The following is a 26,474-nucleotide window of genomic DNA, read 5'->3' as shown; positions in this document are numbered from 1 at the left end:
ACCACAGGTATTCAAAACTAGGATTATTGTTTTTAACCAATAATCAAATTACAATTTTCCTCTGAAGTCAACTACATTACTTTACAGTGGGCATCTCTTATTTTATCAGAAACATTAATGAAGTTGATTTGCCTAAAGAAAAGCTGAGATATCTATGTATCTTAGAGATTCTCATCTGTTCTGAACAGTGCCAGTCTTATGGCACTTAACCATGGCTGTGAAATCAGCAATATTTATTCTGATGACATGCTGGCAGAGTAAGATGGATGTCTAAAAATAAAATTGATCGTTATCAATGAACTTCTCACTGAGGTTGTTACCAAGGAGGTACTATCTGTTCCTCCACTAACTTCTTTAAAAAGAAGCCTATCTTCTCTGGTAAAATATGGTCTTTGGAAAGCAGTAAATCCTTTTTAAATATTTACCAGCCTCAAACTGTGTCCTGAAGCTGAACTACCAGTTCTGAAAAGAGATTTCAGAGAGTGACACTAAAAGTTCACATTTTTTTGAGGCCATCCAGATAGCAGATTCTTGTGTTTACAATGGTCCTGGGTTACAAACAAGAGGCAAAGAGTGCAGAACCTTATAGCCTTCTGTGTGCTTGTTAGCATGAGGTTCTACATCACAGAAGTTCCGAATCACAGAAGTTCCAATTTACTGTCCTTCACATAGCAGAAATTAAACATACCTCATTTCGTTTTTCACCAATGAAATAGGCAGCAACGTGTGCTGGAAGTACATTTTCCAGCAAAAGCCTGTTAACGTTCTCCATGGTTTCAAACTGTTCATGTTCTTTTTTAAACTTATTCTTCCACAGACAATCCAGTCGACAGTAATAGTCAATCTGCAAAGGGACCAAATACGATAAATTAAATCAATATAATATCTCGCTGAAAAATATTAGTCAATTTATTCAAAAAGTGTAGTAGCAATAAAGTTTCTTCAAGGCCTTTTGAGCCTATATAGTTATGAAAAATGTGCTTTGAAAATGAAGGTCAGAAAAATATGAAACAGTCAGTATGAATGAATGCCATTTGGGTACCATCAGGTGTATTTACCAAAATGACATTTTAATAACATGGTGATTAGTTTTATCTTGAATTACTGCTTTGATTTAGGATGAATATTGACATATACATACAGATAGATGCAAATTGGAAGAATTTGAAAGTTCTGACTTCTGTAATGCAAACAGTATTGAAAAATATAAAAATGTTTCCACCCTTTCACAGTAAAAATTTTTGCATCATCTATAACTAACTGCAAGTAAGTACATTATCCACAACTAAGTACAAGAATATAAAAAAAAAAAAATCAAAGTATATACTAATTTAGTGCACAATTTCAATGAACAATACTTTTGCATTTGATTTAAACCAACTTCCTGCAAGTAAAAGAACTAACCTATTGCTTTTTAAACACATACCTGTTTTGCAAGTAAAACTAGGGTTATGTAAAACAGAACCAGATATAAATTAGTCATTATCCTTGGCTCTTTGGTGAAAAGTCTGAAAACAAGAAAACAATACAAAGTCATCTGTATCCTTTAAGAAAATCCACATGATTTAAGAGTTGGGGGAGGAATGGGAGGGGAGGGGAAGAAGAGCATAGCAGAAGAGGGTGTCTTTGTTCAGACATATACCACCAATGCCGTTGTTCATTTGTGCCAGTGGCTGTCTGATTATAGGTCTTATCCTAATAACAAGAAAGGATTATCATTCAGTTCAGTACATGAACTGCGTTTCACATAATAACAAAATGGGTGTTGAAACCTTGTTAAGTAGCTATTGTAGTGAGATGTTCAAGTAAACATGGCTTTCTTTTAAAAGAGACATCTTAATTTCTATTGCACTGAGTTGCAGCTTTCCTCCCCACACTGCCCCAACAAAAACACAGCCAACAAAATCTTGAAGTAGGAGAAGAAACTTTCTTACTTGTGGAAGGAAAGGTGATAACAAATAAAAACCTGAATTGCTAAAACAAAGACAGCCATTAAATCACACCTGTATATAGTTCCATACCAATCTGAGATGCCACTCATATTTCATAGTAAGATCACTCTGTCTTACCACATCTATTAATTTTCACAAATGCATCAAACTAAATTCTCATTGTATGAATAGCCTGGGATTAAGAGGCTAAATTAAGTGCTGGTTTAGGCTTTTTTAAGCTGTGCTGACAGCCTCTGCAAAATAAATTTATTCTAATCTTCAGCTATGAGACTATGCTGAGAATCTGAGAAACAGACTTACAAATGAACAGTAAAACCCTTCCATGTATGATTTCTCTAAAGTATTTTTATAGTTTCTTCAATTAAATCAGGTAAATTGCTGTTACTTTTCAAAATATGTGGAGTTAGTGAGGTAAGCAAAGAGTTCACTATCCTCTTGATTAGCAAGGTCTCGCAAACACAGCTTGAGCATCAGACTTTTAGCAAGGCTTTTCTTCATAGTTTAACAGAAGATCAACCTTATTATGACATTAATATTCTAACCCCTAGTCTTTAATGTAAGCGAAGCTTTCAGAGATCTCAGAAGCCATATTACAGAATTTTTCAGAAAACACAGTTTCTTTAAACAAAGAAAAAAAAAAAAAAAAAGAAAAAAAGGATGATATGGTCTAATATGATTTCCATGTCATTAACTTTGCAGAAAGGTTTGTAATGTCTGACTTACATGATTTTGATATTTTGATATTTCAGTAAGCATACAAAAACCTAACACCTCCTTTAATGAAACATTATTGTCAATTAAAAGAAACTTTACACTGCACCTGGTACTGTTGACATAGGAGCTCAAGTTTTTATGCTGAAGGGTATTAAAAATGATGAGGTATACAGTCACAGCAATGGACAGGAGGAGAACTTTGAGTTCAAAGCTCATTTGAAGAAATACTGAGCAAGCAATGAATCCCAGTATGCAGCAGTAAGCATAATACTGTAAAAGAAGAATTTGAAGAGCGGTTGCATTATTCAGGCTTTATGCATAAGAGACTTTCAAACCATAGCAAATGCTCTAAGTTCATGATCATTGTAATTTAAATAGAAGAAATTACAGCCACTTGCTAAATACACTTAAAACTTTATTTTTAATCGCACTAAAAGGCTGAACGTAATGCTTTTTTTAGTTTACTTTTTTGTTAAAGACAAAAAGATTTAAACAAAAAGCATCATACCAACATAAGCAGTGTCAGATAAAAACTGAAGAGTGTTGAGAATTTATCTTCTGAAGTCTATTATTTTAAGCAATTATTTATTTAAAGTTCAAGACTAACCTAAAGTAGGTTCATGGTCCAGTGAACAGGCTCTGAACCAGGAACTCCAGCATTCTGGTCCTGTTTTTGACAGTGGTCCCCCTTTGTAACCTTAAGTAGATACCATATTCCCATCTCCCTCACCTGTAACATGTAAAGACCATGACCTGTTCTCCAACCTTAGACACAGCTCCCTCATAAGAGCTTTGATGCTAATAAGCATTATCAAGCTAGGGCCATTATCCAACAGAATTACTGAAAAAAAAACTCTCCCAGAGGAATCACAGTTCAGGCATGGTGTCCAAGCTGCCTGTCAGCAGGCAGCTGGGAGCATTAAAGCTGTCAGGGCATACAAAGTGCATTATGCAGACAGGATTGCTCCCTGCAAGCACAGGTATAAGATGCTGAGCTAGCATACTTTAGTCTACAAACAACTCCAAAATTACCACAGCTTCTGCTCCTCAAGAGTTTATTCCTCTTTATGTACAAAGCACAGTTTTTCACCCATAATAGCACAGGCCTACCACAGATCTGGGAGATTCTTAGCTAAACAGTTAATGTTTCTGCTGAAGCGAATGAAACCAGAACAATTTATGGGGCAACTCAGGATCAGAGCCTGTATAGTAATGTATTATACCAACTCTGTCATCCTAAAGGCATTGAGTCTAACCTCAAAAAGGTAATGAACACTCACAGTTACAACCCTGAAGCCAAACCTCTGAAAAAGAAACCACCATGTAGAGAACACTGACACAGGTCAGTTGGCTATTTAAGCCCTTTCACTCTACCAAGATACTTTACTGGGACACTTGAAAGTACAGCTCTCATCTCTCAGACTTGAACATAATCATCATCGTATTCTACTGTTTTTTTCTCAAAGTTTTAGAACTAATTTTAAGTCTGAAATTTCAAAAAAAAATCCAAAGCCATACTTTATTCAGCACAGCAACAGTAGCTGAAACATCTTGCTTTCATGAAGAACTTTTCTGCTGTCAGATACCTAAAAAAGCCATGTTTCATACAGCAACAGAACCTACCAGTTGTCAGTAATGTATACAGTATTCAAAGATCTGGGTTTTAAAGTAACATGTATTCACTACTTACAGTTTCCTCAATGCAGGACTGAGTTGTGTTTCCAAAAGGCTGATTTAGAGACATGGAAGAGCAGAAAATTACCAGATGAGTACAATGTGCATTATATATGTGTAACTTATCATTTGTCGTAAGGACTTGAAAGAAAGAGTCCTCACACAACCTGCTGCGCGTTGTTCAAAAACATGTCCGTCACCTAAAGGGGCAGCCAGGTGACAAAAGGAGCATCCCAAACATTTGGATTATCTCAAAATGGAATGCTACTTTGGAATTAAAAGATAAAAATGAAACCCTCAGAAATAATCCTGTTGTGTCATTGGTAAGTGCTGAATCTATCCTTATAGAAATGCTAGAGAACACCTTTCAAAGGTGCTGTGTAACCAAAATAAGCCAAGACTTCAGCTTCATCCATGAGTACTCCAGACTTTTGAAAATCCCTAAAAGACGCACAGTAAAGCCATAGCTGATGATAGAAAATACCCCTAGAACTGCCTTGTGGCAGGAGTAAGTCTTTGTGTTCAATGATTTAAAAATTCTATCTTTATAAAAAGATGAGAAGTTAGCAAAATGCTGCCATCCATCTATATTATACACACCATCCAAGACTCATTTCATTTTAATCTTAGAAATTAAGACTGTACTCTACTCACATAGGTGGTAGCACACAGGTCATTTGATCCAGTAAAGTTTGCAGGTTTGTTCTTTTCAGTAGTCTGATTTATTAGGGGGAAAAAAAAACAAAAACAAACAACAACAAAAAACAACAAAACCACCACACAAACTTGTTAGCAGGCAGTCACTAATTTTAAGGTTTTTTTCTCCATATACTATACAATGAGACCTGATCTGGTTGCCCTTTCAGTGTTAGTGCAATATAAATGTTGAACTGTAATGATATCCCATATAGTTTTATTAAACATATATGCACACACAAGGGGCAAGAAGGTTAAAATTGCCAAGTATTTACTTACTGATTTTTTAATTCAGGGTAAAGTTTCACATTATGGCTATGCTAATCTAAGAGCTAACTGGCACAAACATGTGGTTCTGTCTCACCCCCCAGTTTCACAGCTGCTGTTCCTGGTTTTTTTTAGGCTGTCTCTGGTGGTGTTCACATGACACCACTGTGATTCAATTCAAGGACCCAAGCCAGCAGAAAAACAAACCTACAAAAGAAAATTAAGCATTTTCTGCAGTATAGCTTTCAGAATAAACTCCCCATGGGATCAGGAGGATATCACTTTTAGTAGCTAGCTATCAGATAGGTTTAATTGTTAACATGGTATGTCACGTAAAGCTTGTTTAAAAAAAAGACACAATAGAGTGGTCTTGAGCATGAGGTTACTGCAAAGGTTTGGTTTTTAAATGTATGTACCCCAGGTGCAATACGATACTCAAACTAAAGTTAAAAGACTGACTCCATCTGCATCTTAGTCTAGCAGTAACTACGCATAATGTCTTTGGTTTTAAAAAAGAGTGCCAAGCTGTACTCTTCCCTCTCTCATCTGCATTATTACTAGCTAGTGCAAATAGCACAGTAAACTGCTTAAAACTGCTACCCACTGCAGCCAAACATTTAAACCCACGTGAAAAAAAAAAAAAGGAAGACAATCTTAGCGATCATGGTCATAATCAATAGTAACTATAAATCTCATCTTGAAAGCACGAAAAGGTGATGTAAACTAGAACTCAAATCTATCATATGTACTTTTAGTTCTACAAACTGGGAGTTTTTACTTTTAATGCTTTTACATGGCATTGTGCATTATCTTTGTGTAAATCAACTCATGCTGTGAATCAGACATTGGAAAAAAGGAGCAAAAAGCAAGGTACATGATGAAAAGAATACAGAAAGTTACTTAAACTGTGGATGTTACAGTAAGTTCACAGAATAAAGATAATGCGATTACTTACCAAATTAAAAATGGCTATAATCAGCAAGGCACCTATAGTGATGACTGCTAAAGGAAGCCTAAGTAAAGGCATTGTTTCCACCTTTTCTGAGATAGCGCAAAGATGGTGCAGGAAAGGCCGCTGTTCTGAGCAGCACTTCTGTAAGCAAAATTAGTTTGTTTCAGTAACTTGGATAATATTTTGATACAAGGTAAGAAATATTTCTAAATATAAAATACTTTTTCTCTGCAGGAGAGTGTCAAGAGCCTTCACTGGAATCCTAATTTAGAACTCTGTATCTAGTCATTCAGATTAAATGCCCAACGCCTTTCCACAACTGAAAATGGAGCTAATGCTTCCTTATTTCAAAGAGGCCGGGTGCTAAAATATTCTGAATTTCTGCTTTAAAAATACAAAATTATGATCTAGTTGAAAGTTCCAGGGAAATATTACTAAAAATATAGTCATAATCTATGTTGTATTTTTTAATTTTGGAGCTATAATGTTATATTTGGAACTACATTTTCAGATTACTAAATTGAAACCAATGATAGTCTCTTTTCTTGCCATCCTAATATCCTCCATTTGTTGCTATAGCAAAAAACATCTAGTAAAGCATATACTTTTAATGATTACAAGCATTATTCAAGGATGCTATACCAAAACACTGCCGGTGTAAAACTCAAGTCTGATGCAGTTGCAGTCTTGGAATTGTCTTTTCCTTTTCTTTTCTCCATGTGTTTTTACATGTGTAGAAACCATACATGCATACATATACACACTCCCCTCCCCTCCGTAGACATATATATACACACACACATATACATAAAAATCCATCCACTCATAAACACCATACATACATAAAATCCATACATGCTATCTAACTGTACTTTTAAATGAATCATAAAATTTATCCCATGTACGGAGTGCAATTTATTTATTTTTTTCTTTCCCCTTTACACAACTTGAACCTGGGTCTATAAGAGACAGTTTCTTTCTGTGGCAGTTTTCCTGGGAGATCACCATCACCCCTCTGGAATAAGATGATGGTGGTATGTTCCCAAGAGAACTTCAGAATTCCCTCTCACCCTTGGTCTAGCACAACATAGATTTGATGAGTGCAAGAACTCTTTAGAATTCTTTCCTTCTCCCACCCCTGCCTCCAGATAGTTCTTGGACTGCAGAAGGATTTTTTTATTTTGTGTTGTTGAACTCTATGTCACTATGGCCTGTCTCTATGTCACTATATGTTTTTAAACAGTAATTGCATACATTTAATAATGCAACGAAAAAGGAACTACAAATGCAAAGTGTCCTAATTGATGTAATGATGAATTTGGAATTCTAACAACTATGAAATTGTTGCCAGTAAATTATTCATATGTTTGTAATTTTCATGGGACTTTATAAATTATTATGAAAACTAATCTTGCATTCAAACTTATTTTGATTTTAATATTGTTGCCAGTATAGAAAATATCAAGATTTACAACCAAAAAATTACTATTAAGGACAAACATAAGCATAAAAATAAATTTTAAAAACCCGCCCCACCCAGCAAGTGTTAATATCTTCCTCCTGCCTCGTACACATCTATTCTAGCATCCAAATGATTCTGAATTACAGTGAGAATTTTCAGACATGAAAATCTGTTTCAGGCAATGAAATCTCCTGGTAAGCTGAGATTCAAGGCTCCTGTAACTCCTATTGAAATTAATAAGTTAATTCATTACCCCAAAAGATAGACCAAGTTGCCGAATTACATCCATCCACTTTTGAAAACAGGAAACATTTTTTTAATAAACTTACCATACATTTCTCAGCAAAGCACACAAACAAAATAAGTACAATGATGACTGCAACAACGCCAAAGGAAATTCCTAGTTTTGCAGTTCTAAACAGAAGAGAAAGCATTAAACAAACCAGTGTTAAACAAAAAAATTTTTCAAACCACAATTCGGACTAATGCTTGCTAACAGTGTTTCTCTAAATTTAAATAGATTTTTTCTTCTAATAGCACTGAATAACCATAACATTGCACAGGTTATTGTTGCTCTGTTGCACAAATACTACTTTAAGATACTCTACTCCTCTCACTGACAGCCTGAACCACTACCCCATGCATAAACCACATGGAAACTGCACTGCAACAGCCACAAAAAACAAATATGCCATAAACTTCAGAATCATCAAACATCTGCTTTCTTGGAGGTATGAGAAGAAGCTGAAAGTTCTCTCCTTGTACCTCTACAGACAGAAGGATCACTGAGCACATTTTAACCAGCTAATCCCGTTTTTCTATTGCTCGCTCACTCAATGTGCTTACAGCCAACTATTCTTACAAAATAGTTTTTTCTCACATAACTGATCATCTCCCTGTGTGTACTAAGCAAACACAATATTAAAAAAATATTTCTATTTTATTTTCATATTAATATCTGGGGTCTTACACCAACAACATGAATACACTCCTTTATTAAGCAGTAAATTAGTCTGAAGAGGTGTGTGTTTCTTAAATGTAAACCCTCAGGAACTCCAAAAGACTTTAAAAAGTTTCATGCACATGAGTTTCACTTTAGCTATTGGTTAATTTGAATTACCAATTATTAAAATACTGGCACTTACTTTGGCATTATAAACATCTGTATCAGAAATATACAGAGGAACACAAAACTGGCACATGCGAAGTAACTCTTCAGTTTTAGGATAGGAATAGTGCGATACTGAAACACAGATTATAATAAAACTTAAGGATACTTACAGGTCTTTAAAAAACTGTATTACATTTTTGTGATTACATATATATGCAAATTTATACTGCACTGTTAAAAACATACATAGAACTAAGAGAGAACAAAAGAAAACCACCAAGTAAAATTCACTTGAACATCTATCAACAAAACCAGCCCAATCCAAAGGATAATTTCAAACCTAGAGGGAAATCCCCCAAGTATGTAAATCAGCACTTCACAGATGCATGTAATCAAAATCCTCATAAAAAAGGATATACGCAGAAGTAAACCTAAAATACATATGTACACACATGCCAGCAACTACATACAGTACACCACAGCACAGTAAATTAAAGAACAGTTATTCAAACAGAAAAAGTACACTGTACCTAACAACAACAGTATTATACTTGCAATGAAACAACCACAGAAAGCAGAGTATTTTCATTATGGATGCAAAAATACTTTTTTAAGTATCATTACTTTTGAGAGAAGTTCTTCGTATATTAAAGCTGCCAAACTCCTACTAACTCCCTTATGGCAAGAATTTAACCACAGATTAGAGATAATCTCCTGTAATCTACAAAATTAGCATTATTAAGGAAGAATGACCTACTCAAACGAATGAGATCTGCTTTTCATTAGTTACCAAAAACCTCTTCAGGTGTGCAGTCACCTCCAGAATCCAGTTTCAGAATGAACAGTTTCAAATACATTCTTATGCTGCTCTGAAGTATAAATCAAAGACCAAAAAGGATTATTTTGCTCTTACTAACCTCTTTTTCAAGACCAGGTTCTGCAAAGATCAGTGAAAATCCACAGAAGTCATCCGATTTGCCACACCATGGACTGCATTCAAAGAGACACGTTACAAAATGTACAGAACAGGCCAAGGAGAGTATGCAGAAGCATCGTTGTAGTTGAGACTCCACAGTATGCAGGGTGAGAGTGCCACCGTTTTACAGACATTTTACAGTTCTGCAAGGTCTTTATGTTTCATAGCATAACATATGAGCAGTTACATTTTTACTTAGCTGACAAGCCGATCGAGAACACTCTCACAGACAGCAGCGTCTGCCAGTTACATGCAAAATGTAACCCCAGACCTTCCCTGAGGTTTGCAAATAGGAAAGTATAATAGCAGACGTTAGAGACAGCCGACAGCCTCCAAAAACTTCCCCTAAATAGGATCAGGCCCCTGTTGGGAATAGCTGAGGTACAGTGGTAACAACCTTGCTATAACTTAAATGAGAGAAAGAGTTTTTCTTCTCGAATTCACTGTTTTACATTTGATAGGAATTTAAATATTGTATCTTAAATAAATTTTTAAAAATTCACAACATTGCCTGTGTGTGTCTGCTTTTAAATGCAAATATATTGCCAAATGCACCACCTTCTACTGATAGACCATTTACCTTCAGTGAAACAAACACTAAAGCAATTTTATTATTCCCCCCAAGACTGTGTTTTGACTTAATACATAGGCTTTGTTCGGGACTGCACCCCATTTCCTGACACTTCTTATTTTAATAAATGGAACACAAACATTAACTTCCTATCCTATCCTACATGACAATTCGGCTCATTACTTTGGACAGTCATAAGAAACAAAGCAATAATTTTGCTATTTCATAGTACTATACCACATTGAACAGCTAGACTAACCATTGGCTTCTTGCTAAAATAATACAGTAATACTCTCATTATTTTCAAATTAAAACCAAAAAGGAACTAAAGTAAGTAAAAAACAAAGACCGAAAAAAAAGGCAAGACAAAAATCCTAGTAACTTTCCATTTTTGGGAAGTAACTTTTATATCTAGACTTAAAATTGAGAATGCAGATTATACTCAAAGAAAAGATGAAGAAGAAAATAAAATACTGCATACTTAGTTGAACTGAGGCCCTCAATGGTTGACATCATTTCATCATAAATATCTTCCTCTATCCTTCCCTTCTGAGATGAATTTCTGAGAACGAAATGAAGTCCATGTCACAAATGCTATTGAGAAGCAATTAATGGCTACAGAGGACCATACTTTCTCGGTACACAAGTGGGGTAAGCTACCAGGGAAAAGGTAAACAAGAACGCTCCAAACTGATAAACACAAATATCCATAAGCACTTTACTAAGCATTTCTCTAGTTACTCAAATCATGCATTTTTCAAGACAATATTTGGATAAACTAACAATGTTTCACAAGTGAAAATCATCTTCTTAGTTAACTCGGTGGTACAGGTACCATATTGTAAGCATTTCTACATGTAGTGCCAATTTTTTATTACACTACAATGGCATACATTAATACTACTAACCAAAGACATATCTTGTAAAATATAATATATATTTACTTATAATATTATGTTAAACTGTATTTATTTTGTACTATAATATTTACAAACCAATCTAGCATCTATGAGTAAGAAAACTAAAAGCTGAGGTAGCACAAGCAGTTACAATATATATTGTATACAATATATGAGGTGTTTTGATTTGTGTTCCACTGCTCTTTAGGTCTCTTACTTCCCTACTCCCTTCCATCCTGCTACAGCCCATAAAACAGTATGCAACCTGAATGACTGAGAGGACTGGGGGGGCAAGCTCCTTTTAGAATCTGCTAACAATAACAAAACGTGAATTGAGAAGTCTTTTAAAAGCCAAAGATTTAGCTTAACCTTTCAAATGCAGGAATACCATACATACAGTGATTAATCAACCAAAAGATCACATGTTTACAGTACACTGAACTGCAAGAAGAGCACAGGATCATGTATTTTAAAAAAAGAAAGTACTTGACAAACCTATCAGAAGTTCTCTGGTGCCCAGTGGAACACAAAGGTATTTCCTAAATCATAGAAGGAATTAAGAAAAAGTTATACAATCAGTAAATGGCAAACAACTATTGAAAATAAACTTCAGGAAGCTGCCAAAAACATTTTTATTCACAAATAACAATCAAGAACCATTCTTAAATAGAAAAGCTTATCAAAATTAACCCTTTCCAGCAATGTTTTCTGCTTTAACAACTGAGTGTTTTCCAAACAAAAAAATTGTTAGAAAATAATGCAACAGATCTTCCCTCTTAGTTTTCTCCACACACTGAAATAACTAACATCAGCAGAGGCAAGTAGACTGGAAACTGCTTCCACAAACCTGAATGGACGGATACTTAATTTAAAATTTACTACAGCTATCCGTCCACAGAGAGTAGTACAGCCTTGCTGCATCTCCAGGAGCACAGCTAAAAACATGCACATCTCCTCCTTTCAGTTTTCAGGAAAGGCAGAGGGAAGGAAAAAAGAGTTTTCTTAAATTTTAAAATCTTAAAAATCTTAAGAATTCTTATTCTTAAAAATTCTTTACTGATAAAATCCTGTTGCAGGCAGAGCATGTGGAGGGACTGTTTATTTTCCATACATTTTAAGTAAGTGTTGAGTGTATCTGGAGTCTGGGATAAATTATCTTTTTTCCAAAGCCACATGTAGTGAGCAGGACCCCAAGATGGAAGAATGTCGGGGAAAAAAAAGATAGTTTCAAAGTTTTACTTTGAAGGTTTACTATGAGTATAGCATGCTAGATATTGGCAGAGTTTGAATACTGTTAAGTTCTGACAGAAATAATTGTTGACAGATACCTTCTTAGTTCTGTGTACACATTTAACACCAAGAGTAATAGCAGAAATTCAGCCACAAAAACCATGTCAGATTTCGAGTTTCACACCATAGGCATGAGGAGCAGTTTGCAATTGTAGGATGACAATCACTACTTCAAACCTCACCTTTCTTCGCCTTCCTTGTGAACTTGAAGAGTCACTGCTCACACTTTCCCTGTGGTTCAGGTGGGCAAAGGGCCTGGCTGCTCCCCAGGACTCTAAATAACGTGTCATCCGAACAGATGCTCGCATCTTCAGCCCATCATTAACTCTTGTTTTAGGGAGATGATTATTTGATACACATTGTTTGGACTAACAGAAAAAACACATTCATTTAGAAAACAGAAAATTATACAAATTACAAATACACAGAGCTTCATTTATTTGAGTAGTTTAGGACTATACAATCAAGCTATTTAGTAGGACTCTAAACACATATCAGCAATGTGTCAGCCAACCTCGATTCCTTTATTTAATTAATGTGACATAAAGCAAATCATGACATAATGAATTTGCTTCAGCTCCCTTTACAAGCCTTCGCTTGTAACACTGCAACATTCAAACTTCCTGGTTTATTTACAGTGATGCGAGAGATTGCAGAATGTTATGAATAGACACAATTTCCTTACAGTCAGCACAACAGCAGGGGAAAAAAGATTCCCAATTCCTGAGCTAGGGCGTATCAAAACAGTGGTTAGGAGAAGATCCCACAAATTACAGACTCGACATTAGATTATATCCCTACATCACAGGTGAAGAGTCAGGCAGTATATACAGGGTATACAGCAATACCCTTGTGGGTCTACAAGGAAGCTGAAACTACAGAATAAACCAATACATCAATGACTGGTTATTCTCTAACATTTCACAGCTATCTTCAGGTGAGCAGGGACCACTTTAATAGACTTAGATAGTCATTCTGAGAATAAGTGCTGTGTACATGTAGGGGGGGATTATGTATTTATGAATACATAAAACATGCAACAAAGATAAGATTGACTTCTTGCTAATTAAAAGTGGCTCTATACTGTTTCTTCCTGTAAAGATCCTGAAGGAAAGAAGTTTGTCATTTTCATTCTTTTTTCTCTTGCAATATTTCACTCATCAACCACAAGCTGATTCAAAATAGCAATACTCCAGGTGTTTGCAGTTACCAGGCTATAAAAGGGCAATCAACAGTTGCTAACATTACACCTTGAAAAGAAGGTGAATCTCACATTTAAGATAGTGAGGAAGAAGATGTCAGAAGCTATTTTACAGGGAATATTTTATCTGAAAGTGGCCACACAGTACAGGTATTCTTTCATTACTTCATCCCACCTTTTGACCCGGATTTGAGAGAGACACACTTCATGCAAATACATAGTCAAATACGTATTTTTTTACTGTAAGTGGACGACATATGAGGTTTCAGCATATCACTTATTACGTTCAAGCTAATAGACATGTCATAAAACAGTAGGACATGCTTTCAGATCTGAGGTCCCAAATCCAAGCTACTCAGATGACTCACACCATGCTTTAATTCTGTTCCTGAATTAAAAAGGTGTATGCACCACAAGCACCTAGGTACTTAAAATGTATGTCTATATTTGAATAAATATACATGTTTAAAAACATATACATACCCTTGGATCAACCACTAAGTAGGTTTTGATATTCATGGATTCGAGGTAAGGATCCCTCAGGTGTCCATTCCCTTCTTCTACTTCATAAGCTTTGCCTAGGTGATTTAATGTTGCTTCAGTGATGTGTACACGGCTGAGAAGGGGAGAAAGAACAAGAGACCCAAACACTTACAGAAAGGTCACATTAAGCATTTCATTTACATTTCAATGGCCACAGCTGACATTTCTGCTTTTCAGCCATCTTGTGCTTTGGCAGCCAAATGCAGAATCCTGCCAGTACTTAAAACCATATTTGCAATCCTTTACTGCAGTTCTTCATCGCACATCTTTCATAGCAAGTACGCTAAAAACCACTTCCCAGAATGAGATAGTATCAGTATAAAATTAAATTGACATAAGCAGAGACATATAAGAAACAAGAAGGAATGGGATCAAAGGAGGTCTGATGACAGACAAGACAGACTCACAGGCAGGTTGTTTCAGATGGCAAGAGCTGCAGGGAAAGCTCAGAAACATAACACAAGTGAGGATTGTCTTATGCTAGAAATGCATGAGGAGGGGAGGAGATGGTTACAAAGTCTGGAAAAAAAAGCTGGAAAAAGTTTTTGTCAGCTAGGAGGGTAATTCTGAAAATTGTCTTTTCTGATTGAAACAATCAGAAGAGAGCATAACACAGCAACACACTTCTAAGGGGAGCAGCTAGTATTTTTCTGTACCCATTCATAGTTTCCCTTAAATTTTATTTAGTTCAGTATCCCAAATCATGTATTTCTATATAAATTATGAGTAATATCTTTGCATAGAATTTCTCAACAGGAGACTTGAGTGTGTTCATAAAATGGCATTTCTTTTCTTATAGTCTACTTTATCATTGTTCATCTTCCCACAGCTTTTCTCACTTTTCTTTGGCATGGAGGGGTTAAACACCGTGCTGTCGGTCCTACAACCCGTCAGCACAGAGCTGGTAATAGAACATTTCCAGAATGGAAGCTGACAGTGTGCAGCACTCCTGCCTAACTACAGAGAGCAAGGGGATCACTATCCCATCCTCCTCTACTTTGTTATGCTGCACATAGGTTTGCCTGAAGATAATTTAGCCAAGACCTGGAGACCACTGTCTGTGGCTTCCCACAAGGAAATATAAAAAATTCCTCAATCCTTTTGGAGCCAAAAGGTAAGAGTTTTGGAATATAGAGGTTGCATGTTTTTAATTGTTTATTGGTAATTTTCTCAAAAAAAGTTTTTTTAATTGTTACCTTCATTATGCCATTTTGCAATTGAGGCGAACCTTCAAATCTGAAATTTTAAAGCTTGCTCTAAAGCATCATTTTCTCCCATAGGGACTGAGGCATACTGGGTGATGTCTGTATTAACTCAGCCTTAAAACAAGTCATATACTGCAGCAAGTTTTCTGTGTTTTTCCATTTATCTCAAAAGACAGTATATTTGTTCATCATCCACTACTTTCCGTTTTACCAAGCTTCCTCTCTCCTCTTCCCCAAATCAAACACTGCAGTAGTATATTTCAGATCTTACTGCAAACTTCTTTCTATTTAAATTACTGTGCTGATGATTTCTCAGCAGTTACTAATGCTTACTGGATTCCAGGATCAGCACATAACCAAAAGCTGCTACCGCTAAAGTGGCCTCTCAAAGGCAAGCTGTAACATGCATTATTGCATTTACCATGCTAGTACAGAATACCTAACATACTGCACTCAATTTCCTATGCTAACAGGCCTGAGAATAACATATTCTGATCTTTCAGGCATACACATATTACAGACAATTGGTCATAAATGCATTTTTTATTTTGGTTTTATGCTAGTCCTTTCTTCTTTACTAGTGTATTACATTGTTATGAATGCAAATAATTTTTAAAATCAGAAAGAAGATGAACAAGGATACTCTGTCAATGGAAATAAAATATTTATAAAGCTAGTTTTCCTGCATCCTTTCAAAAGTCTTTAGAATTCCTTCATTTACAGAAACCCAAAATATATATACTTCCTATTTTAAAAGAAAACCTCAAACTGCTCCTAACGACAAAACTTCTGCTTCCAAAGGAGCAGGACTAGCTCACATTGGAATGGGGAATCCCAGACACATTATTTTTCTGCAGAGCAGGAAACAAATACAACATCTGCATAATGAATAGAAACCCTTCCTCCCTGTGAGGCTCAGTCTTCCACAACTGGAAGGTTTCCTCTAGCTAGTTTTGAAACACATGATTAAGCGAGTGCTAGACATGTATAGATAGGAAGTATTAAGTGTAATGTTTCTGAATCAGCATGCCAATGTAAACCAGCTTTATTCTTTAACAGATTATCACACTTAAGCATGAAGAACGTAATGGAATAATCAAAGTTTTCAAGATTAGGCAATGGTCCTAAACGTGACTAAGAAAAGTACGTTTTCGTGCCACATTCAGAGCCATGTTGCTTGCTTTAGCAACAAAAGAAACTTTACAACTCTGTATTCTTGTTTAATCACACTGAGTCAACACACTAAAACACTCAACCTGGATGGTATTGCAACTGTTAACCAAGGTCCAATTAGTTTTCTTTCTGTTTCGGTCACCAACGCAAGAAAATAACTTGATATTCATATCTCCTTATCACTTTGCAGAAGTTAATTTTTTAAGTTACAAGCATATACTTAAAAGCTGTCTGAGGCACAGAGATAATAAGAAACCCTATAATGTCACTGGTTAGAATCACTTTCCAAAAGAAACCAATACTTTAATGCTTAAACATACTCCCACATGAATGCCATTCAATTAATAAGTACTAATTTGCACAGACTACCAAGAACCTACAAAATCATGGTCTCATTTGGGAATGGAAAAAGGGAAAATCTTAATATGGTCTTTTTTGGTGCAGACTACAAAAAAAGTTTCTTAGATGAATTCTTATCCCCAGGTTCAACTTAGAAAATAGGAAAAAAAGAGCATACTTTCCCAAATGAGGAAAATATAAAATGCCAGTGTTTTTAAAAAACATTTATATTTGTCCTTTTCAATGACCATCTTAAAAAAGGCAGCATGAATATCAACCTCAGATACAATCCTCTGCACTGCTGAGCAACATATGGCAAGTTACATCACTGTTGATGCCTCAGCTCTTCCACTCAGGACCACTCACTTTCCTTCCTGTTCTGCCCATGACAAATGCTACACAGAGACAATATGCAATAACCAACAGCTCCAAACTCTCCTTGCTTGGGTGCTCCTCATCAGGCTGCATTTTAATTTGAGTTATTTGTGGGTTGGGGGGGGGGGGCGGTAAATACAGAGCTAACATAAATCAAGTGGGACTGACCAATATATTAACAGAAACACTAGGTAAATATGCAGCTTTCCCTTGTTGACATAAGTAGCGTATTTATTCTTTAGCTAAACTTACAAATACAGTATCATCCCTGGGTGCAACATGAATTAACTAAGTCAACATAATGCATTGCTCAAGACGCACAAGTTTCTCCAATGAAGGGAAGGTCAAGAAGCAGTCACTTGCCTAAGAATAGAATTTTATAGTTCATTGAAAACAGAATCAGAAAACATTAACATTTTACACCTCTGGTAAGTACACATTTGTCCTATTGTCATCATCCCATTACGAGGATTTGTGTCATGGCACAGTTACAAATTCCAGAGTCATAAACCAGGGTTATGAAAACCATGATGACAGAATGAATCAGCACCAACAGGGAAGATCCTCACCCAGGTACGCCCGCGGACTCCATGCGGTTCGCTAAGGACACGTCGTGTGACCAGACGTCATACTGCCACTTCCGGAGGCCGATAACACCGCACAGCACATTCCCAGAATGAATACCAACCCTCATGTTGATATCCACTCCTGTGGCTTCTCTCACCTGCCTATAGAGGGAGGAAGGTATTAGAGCGTAAGTTACACTTTTGATTTTCTCTCCTCCTCCTGGAGATCTGGTAAGGCTTAGCCTCATTATACAGTTAGTGCAAAGACAAGAGACAAACTTAGGACATGATGCGTAACTACCCAACTACAGCTAATAAATACACTTTGAATGTTGACAAGAAAACTAAGAATGACTTTGTTCAATATCTTCATAGCCTCAATACATTAGAAAGTCTTCTGTGCTATACTTACTTTATTGCTTCACACATGTCCAGTCCCATTTTAACACAGTTCCTGGCATGAACCGGTAAGGACACAGGTAAGCCTGAGACACAGTAGTAACAGTCTCCCAGGATTTTTATTCTCATGCATTCATTCTCCTGTGAAATTATGGTAAACATATTTAACAGGAAAAAACGAACTGCAAGTAGGCTAATGACACCAAAACTAGGACTTGTCTATATCGTTTTGAGAAAGTCAGGCTTCATTGAATCCTTGTTTAAGCAGAGCTTATTTCTCTTTTCCCTCATCCAAATGCCTGGACATTGCTCACTGGAGGGTGACAGAAATGACCACTTCAAGCATTTCTGATATAAAATCATCTTACTAGTTTCTGACTTTATTCTTGGAACTGTGTGCAATTGAGAAACTAAATAAAAATAAAACTGTCATGGAGTTTACCATCTAAAGGATGAAATCTACTTATCTATCTTTTAATCTTCATCTTTATTAACACTTGAATTTTAGGCAGTTTGTTCACCTTTTCCTCAATTTTTGCATGGCAGCCTCATAAGGAACATTGCGCAGAATTTAGGGAGAAGTTAGGAATCAAGATGCCCAACCTGGTAGCTTTGCAGAAGCAAAATGGGTTTTTTTTGTTTGAAATATGACTAAAGAGGAAGCTGGCACACGCTACAGTTTGCTATCACTAATAAAAAAACCTGCAATGCTATCTGGCAGCAGAAAACTTTTTCCTAACTGTGCAACAGAGGATACTGCTGCCCATGACTGGCTGGAGAGAAGAAAGGGGAAGAGCAAAGAGCTCCTCACACAGTCTTCTGTTAAAACATTACTGAAGAATTTTAACTACAAAGGTTGCATGCAAACCAGGGCTCATTCTGAAAGGCTGTATATAGTTTGACTGATGAGTAGAGATGGCTTAATTTGGGCCAGCTGACACCTTCAGTTGCCCAACCCTTCCTGCTGTGGGAACAGCCCAGCAATTCTTCAATCATCTCCAAAATCAGCCCAAATCAGTGGCAATTTACCAAACTAAGCTGTTTTCCGTCATCAGTCAAAGCCTTAAGAGAACATCCATCATCCTCCACCATCTTAAGCCATCCAGTAGGTTCTGAGCATTGCAGCAAGCGACAAGCTTAGGTAGCCCTGCACTTCAGTTTCAGAGATCAGCAAGGGAAACTAGCCCGAGATTAGAGCTGTTAGACTTCAGTATCCAGCTCAGTGTCCAGGTTAGCCGTCGACTTTTATTAGGTAAATTGGAGCCTACAACATTTGACATTATGGAAAAGATGACTGAGAATACTCCCTGGCAGAACAAAAATAGCACAAAAAACAGGAATCTTTTCTTATGGCTCAACCACAGAGTTGCAAAAGACCTTGATTCATTAAATCCAGACATTTTTTAAATGCTGCAATTTGCAGACAGGAGTGAGAAATTAAAACATATCACTCAGAATCTGGAATCTTTTCTATTTTTCTATCTGAGGAACAGTTGCAAAAGACCTCAGCTTCTACTTTGGCATAAACAGCTCATGGCAACTAAGCTCACATGACTTATTCTCTGTGTCCTCAATAGCTGCTTCGCACCAATACAATTACAATACAGTTAGTATGACTCTCTTATTTGCCAGTTTAAAGTTTTAACAGCAACTGAATTCATATAAATACAAAGATTAGCAATGTCATTTAGTCAAAAATGTTAACTAGGATTTTAGCCAGGTTTTAATCAGTGATATATTTAAGAATTTGTTCAATGACATCCACAAAGGTTTAATTAAAGCAATTTCACTCCTCTGCTATATTAATAATTTTAGAGTTTTCCTACTTTTTCTGAAGAATTTTTAGAATTTCACAAAATCAAGATTTTCCAAGTCCATTAATTTTATAATCTGCATTCAGTACATCCAAATATAGTCAACTATGAAATCAAACCAACATCTGTAAACCATGGGAAGTTTTGATAGGTAGTCACTAATCTTGACTCATGCTTTACCAATGCTAGATTTCTAGAACCAGAATTTGGGTTGGTATTTGGTTTTTTGATGTCACATAGGATGCAACAAAATGCAGCATTTATTTTCCTAAAGCCACATTTGCCTCGTAATACTGACAGAAAAAAAATCAATGGAACATATATACAAGATTAGAGTCAGTTTCAGAGAGTAACAGAAATCATCACAAAGACACACAGAGTCAATCATGCAAACGTGTATATGATACAGTCCCTGTGATTGGAGAACTCAAAAACTGAGTTTGTGATTACAGTTAGAAAGAAATTAACCTCAAGCAGCACTTGGAAGTGGTAAGAACTACTGCCAGCCTGAAGAGTCAGTTGTGAGGGTATGTCTTAATAGGGACCATTTTAATCTGCTTCCCATTCTTCTACTTTTCTGTAAGTATCCATTACTAATTATTACTCCCGAGCTAAAGAACTGCTTGGACTGATGCAATATGACTGCATTTATGAATTTAAATATGTGCCTGAGAGTTCTCCATTTGTAGATCCAACAAACAATCCTAACTGAACACAGCAAAGCTCCTCAATAGAGCTTGTATACAGTACCTCTTACAGCCCTGTTACAATCATTTATTGCCATCAGACGATTCCCTGAATGATACAGATAAACCTCCAGACTCAAGAATTGGAATTACAGTAACAACTTGCTACTTTTTGCATTTTTGTTTTAAATTTTGTTTTAATGTGATTTTGCTAGTTAGCTTTAAAGCCAAAGCAGTCTTCCCTTCCTGACTTCACAAGAACTAACACCAACTGCCTTCTGTCTTGCGGAAAAGGCGACTTCTTTTTTCCAACAGTGGCCTTTATCCCTACTGCACAAGAAAGTGCAACACCTACCTTTGCAATCTGATCAAACTTTCCAAAAAGTTCATTCAGCATCACTACTAGTTCCTTAGGAGAGCAGTCACTGGCAAGGCGAGTAAATCCTACAATATCTGCATAAAGAATGCTAGACAAGAACAAAAGGAAAAAACAACATAATTGAAATATCAAGCTATGTCTATTCCACAGTCAGCTTGCATATTAAATGCATTCAATAGAAAGCATGTCTCTCTTTGGAAAACAACTCCAGAAAAAAGGATTCAAGTATCTCAACTGATTTAGAAGACAGCACATCTGCTCAAGACACATTATCTTCCCACAACAGGAAAGCAAGCTCACTTCAGCCTGAAAGTCTACCTCCAAATTTTAATTTCACTGGACCATGTACACTGTTAAGAATCAGCAGCTCATATTAATACAATTACTTCTAGAATTTCCACTTACCTAACATTTTGGTGTCTTTTTACATATAGACTGTGGAAGTTGTTGTCATGCATTTGCCTATTATCATTAGTTTCCTTTAGTCGCTCTATGATTGCTAGCTTCATTTCCATAGAGATATGAGCTGGCAGTATGGATAAAAGCAAATTTTCCTAAAAGGAGAGGGGAAAAAATTAATGATGCAAAATTCTTAACACAGTAAATTTGAAACTGCAGGATTTTAGTGACTGCAAGAAGGACTTAAAAAATAAAATGCCTTAATTCAAACAGCTTTTGAGTAATGCTTGTCAGGTTTTCCAGAAAAGACTTTTACATTTCTGTTCTCAAAATCACCAATTTTATAGTTAATTAAGGGTGTTGCATGTTTTTTTCTTTTGTTCCTTGTGCCTAGATGTGACATCTTTCTGTAACCATAAAACACACAAAAACTCAGTATTCAGTCCTACAGTTTCTGGATAAATGAAATCTTATTTTGTTGACCAATCTCAGTGTTATGTTAGCACCATCTGATAAAGTTTCTGGTAAAAGCTTATATTCTATAACGAACAATCTATGCAGTATTAAAAACCCTTGTGAATTCTCAAATGCTGGAAAAGCTACAACAGATACAAAACTGTCAATGACATGCTGCCATAGCTTAAGTGAACCAGGAACTGATGCCACTGAAGTAAAGTCTTTTGAACTGAGTGAGAATACAAACTCTTCAAAAACTAGTTACATTGTTTGATTATTCAGTGCACTGGTTTACATTGCCTTTGACTTAAAAGCCTGTTCTTCAAAGAAGACCCTGCTAAATTGCTGGGCAAAAGAGGAAGACAAAAAGGGAGTACTTTTAACCCAGGAAGGGCTCTCATGCCCCAGAGACAGAGTCACCACAGAAGAGGAAATGTTGCATGGAGCAGCTACAAGCAGGAACTTTTTCAGATGACATAGCCAGCAAGGTCAACACATTGTGTAACTGAGTAAAATGCTGTCCTTTTGGACCAGATCTTTGTCCCCTTTTCCTGAGCACCCGATGCAGCAGTATACTGATGGCAGTAAGCTTGCCAGGGTTACTTAACCAGTGCCTGCCACCAAAAAGAAATGCCTTGAGATCACAGTGGGAAGAGGGAGTCCTTGAACATCAAGTACTGGCCTACACTAGGTATAGTCAGCAGTTTAGTTTGAGACAGCCCCCAGAAATAGAAACACCTCCTTCCCCTCCTCTAGCATTCTAATGCTAGGAGAGTCAACCTTGGGGAACAATTTAAGCTGACAGCAACAGAGCCCCAGTGAATATAACAGGACCATTTGAAGCTGACACATTACACAGTTTTCAAGGAAGTGATGATGAACCCTAAACTGCATTTCTCACATTGTTTTCACAGAGAAAAAGTGGGTGGCAAAAAGGAGACTCAAAATTGTGTGACAAATTACAACACAGATGAAAAGAAAGCTGTCCATAGACTTAAGCACATCTACGCTTCAAACAAGCAACCATAAAAAAACCCAAACAAACATGCAAGTTACCACATTGCCCAAAGAACGAGAGCACACTGCCTGTGCAAGTTGATCAGGTGCTTCCCTGGCTGCTGTGTGGGGAAATTCTGCCAGGACTTTCATGCAGTTTTGTCACCTCATCTCACAAGATTACCATCAGAGGACAGATAGCACTAGCAGTGTGGCATTTTCCTCTTTTCAATTTGATCAAGTCAGTCACTTTTCAGCCCCTTTTATCTAATATCTGGTGGCCAGGAAACTTGGTACTCATGAGCCTTCTAGAACTGCTGTTCTTAACCCTACTTATACCAGGATAAAAGAGGAAAGGTGCCCTAGTTTCAGCTTTGATACTTCTTTACAATCCTTCCTCAGTAAGAAATTAATGTTCCTTGCTTATTCCTTAAACACCACTGGAGTTTATGGAAATAAATTATGTCATACTTAAATACTCTAATCTATTATATGATTTTTTTTCTCCCTTAGGCTCCAATTTTCTCCTTCTAGCAAAAGAAATATAGTTTGTGAGACAAGAAAATACAAGAACAAATAATACTTTGGAATTCAAAACAAAAAAAAAAAAAGCAACCAAAGGAAGCATGAAGCTAACTGCTGAAACTACCTTACAAGTATTTTTAAGGCATTTATGGCATGTTCTTTTAAGTTACCCTGGGCCAGTCCTGGTAACATTTTATACTAGGAAAAAAGTAACTAAAATAACTGACAATTACATTCCTGGTACAAATACTGTGATTTTCATATAGACAAGCCACAGAGAACAGCTTCCTCCCTTTAACTTCCTTCTTTTGTTACAAATGGCACAACTTTTATTTTTGACACTAGGTGGATATCACAAAGATTGGACCAAGCCTTTCAACATTCATTAGTCACCAACCTTATAAAATTATACAGACTTTAGAAAAGAAAACAAGCAACTCATAACATGAATTAGTTCACTCACTTGTTGCCTCTTTTCAATCTTCAGTTTCATTCGGACCTGAATGCACTTTAATGTGTATCTATACAAATCCCACGAAGCAACCTGCATTTGGCGTTTGTGAAATGCACCCATCAAGTTACCACAAAGAAAAATGACAGCATTGGCAAGTAGCTGCACAAGAAGAAAAATAATTACCTACTGCAGAACAGTCATTGAAACTTCACTAATACACATACTAGTCCCTTAAAAAGAATCAATCCCAGGTCACATTCAATTTTTCTCTTACCCTGACACACACCAAATCATAGTCCTGCAATTAGCCAGATGTACCTGGGAAATACAAGCTAACTTTCACGGTCACGGGCATTCCTGTATGAGCATACAGACTTACAATGAAACAGAGAATTCTGCTATATCATTTAACATTTATTTGCAGGCACCAGTGTTTGATTTAGGAAGAAACCAGTCAACAAACTCATGCATCAGCGTGCTATGTGAAGTCTGACACACACCTGCATCAAAAGAGCTGGAGTGCTCCTTTGAACACACCCTGTTAATAAGTGTTGGGAACCCTGAAAGTACCCAGTAGCACTCCCAGGCTCTGCTGACTCCCCAGGGCAGCAACAGCCCTTTTGATCCACCCTGTAGGCAGTGCCAGATGAAGTTAGTTAGACCCATCTGAAAGAGCACAGATTGGGAAGAATGATTGTGACAAAGTTTGTCATATTTTGAGTAACTTAGTTAAAAATTAAAATAATAATTATGCTTCTTCCACATAGGTCAGAAAACCAAATGCATTATAGATTAGAATAATTGCAATTTTATGAAAAGCACACAAAACACATTGGGCCCAAGCTCCAAATCCATTAATTTGAAACATCCATGTGGAATTTTGGAATTTATCTAAACAGGATAGTTATGCCAATATCAAATGTTAATATGACTACGGTATTTAATTACTTAACCAAGTAGTATTTCCTTACCTGGAATAGAATGGATTCCTTATTTTCCTGAGAAGTCATGCTTACCATGATGCTTAGAACAATAATATGGGAGAGAGCAGAAAGAACACTAATTATCACAGCACCTCTCATCCCAAAGGGTAGCATGGTATAAACCGTGAAGATTATGAATAGAAAGAATGGCACCTTTGGAAACAAAGAGAGAAAGAAAAAAAAAAACCAAAACACACATACATGTTATTAGGTGCCTGCCAAAAATCACTACAGAACAAGGAGGAAAGTAGCAGTATTCTTGCTCATTTTCAGGCTGAACTATTAAATATTGACGTTTCAAAAGCACAATTAAAACCATAAGGACAGTGGCAGTCCCAAAAAGCTTTGCAGGAGTTAGCAGCTATAGATTTATAGATAAGGCAGTTTAACATGACATATCACCTTTAAGTTTTTCAGTTGTCCTTGCCCTTCATCCTTAATTTATCCGTTACAGCTGAAAGTTCACTTTGTACATCACGTATCAGGAACAGTGTGTTGCAAGGATAGCAATATTGAATAGAATCAGATTTCTCACCTTCTCCAAGTTATTATTCTAATTTTAACATCACCTGATCACATGTGTATGTTTACTCCATATTTGATAAAAATGAAAAATCCAACCAATACTTTGTGGTGCTGACACAAGAGAATAATCATTATTGCCACTAACTACCTACATATATAGCTACACAGATTTTACAAAATACACAATGGTCCACTAAACTGCTAGGGATCAGAAGGAAGGTCTATAAAATTTAAATCCATATTTACAGATTTGTTATAGTGTTTAGCTCATATATATGGAAACTAACAACCCTGATCAGAGGAAAATATTGCAGTGTTCCTGGCTCAGCTCCATCTCATCATTGCAACTCAACTTGTGCCATTTCAGACATAAGCTTCCTTCAAGGAAGTCTCAAGGCCCAGTCTGCACTTAAATATTTTGCCAGAATACATAGCTTGGTTGGGACAGCAATAAACAAACAAACAAGCAAATAAAAGTTTTCATTCAACAAAAGTGATCTTTTCATGTTCATCTTTACTATTTTAGCTGGACTAAAAAAAAAATAGTATCTTCTTCTGCCATACATACAACCCCTGTCGCACAATGTTCTGAATGCTGTGTAATAGTTTTATAAGCATGGACAAGCAAAGGTTATACCTTCATTTAAATAGGTAGCTTTAATTAGGGATAAATCCATAACTTGAGACTAAAGTCTGAAATGGACCTATTTACTTCTACTTTCTAATCTAGGATCTCCTTATATTTTAGGCTTTAAATCAACAATAACGAATTATTACCACATGACAACACCACAAGACATTGGCTTGTAGCACTGAAAGCAGCAAAACCAAATTTTGCTTTGTTACATGTTTGTACTTACAGTTAAGAACAGTAAATTTTGTTTTTTCCTAA

At 36.3% G+C, this 26,474-nt stretch overlaps 1 protein-coding gene across 7 annotated transcripts in view; it reads right to left on the bottom strand.

Annotated features, from left to right (window-relative positions):
• ADCY7 (adenylate cyclase 7) overlaps window positions 1-26,474 on the bottom strand; it is a 68,330-nt gene that overhangs the window by 5,317 nt on the left and 36,539 nt on the right. For 6 of the 7 annotated variants that reach the window (XM_030024419.1, XM_030024421.1, XM_030024422.2 and 3 more), the window contains 19 exons: window positions 25,046-25,210; window positions 24,084-24,233; window positions 21,650-21,798; window positions 21,221-21,332; window positions 18,379-18,506; window positions 17,970-18,128; window positions 14,249-14,381; window positions 12,747-12,932; window positions 11,770-11,813; window positions 10,857-10,937; window positions 9,746-9,818; window positions 8,863-8,960; window positions 8,047-8,131; window positions 6,259-6,396; window positions 4,995-5,057; window positions 4,357-4,395; window positions 2,773-2,936; window positions 1,427-1,508; window positions 689-844 (listed from right to left, as the gene is read on the bottom strand). In XM_030024419.1, coding sequence (XP_029880279.1) covers window positions 689-844; window positions 1,427-1,508; window positions 2,773-2,936; window positions 4,357-4,395; window positions 4,995-5,057; window positions 6,259-6,396; window positions 8,047-8,131; window positions 8,863-8,960; window positions 9,746-9,818; window positions 10,857-10,937; window positions 11,770-11,813; window positions 12,747-12,932; window positions 14,249-14,381; window positions 17,970-18,128; window positions 18,379-18,506; window positions 21,221-21,332; window positions 21,650-21,798; window positions 24,084-24,233; window positions 25,046-25,210 — 2,205 coding nt within the window. The remainder of the gene's footprint in view (window positions 1-688; window positions 845-1,426; window positions 1,509-2,772; window positions 2,937-4,356; window positions 4,396-4,994; window positions 5,058-6,258; window positions 6,397-8,046; window positions 8,132-8,862; window positions 8,961-9,745; window positions 9,819-10,856; window positions 10,938-11,769; window positions 11,814-12,746; window positions 12,933-14,248; window positions 14,382-17,969; window positions 18,129-18,378; window positions 18,507-21,220; window positions 21,333-21,649; window positions 21,799-24,083; window positions 24,234-25,045; window positions 25,211-26,474) is intronic. The other variant, XM_030024426.1, reaches the window with a different exon arrangement.

Source organism: Aquila chrysaetos, chromosome 9 (genome assembly GCF_900496995.4).
Source record: "Aquila chrysaetos chrysaetos chromosome 9, bAquChr1.4, whole genome shotgun sequence".
NCBI lineage: Eukaryota > Metazoa > Chordata > Aves > Accipitriformes > Accipitridae > Aquila > Aquila chrysaetos.
The sequence above is the reverse complement of the archived record's forward strand: the minus strand, read 5'-3'. Positions and strand labels throughout refer to the sequence as shown.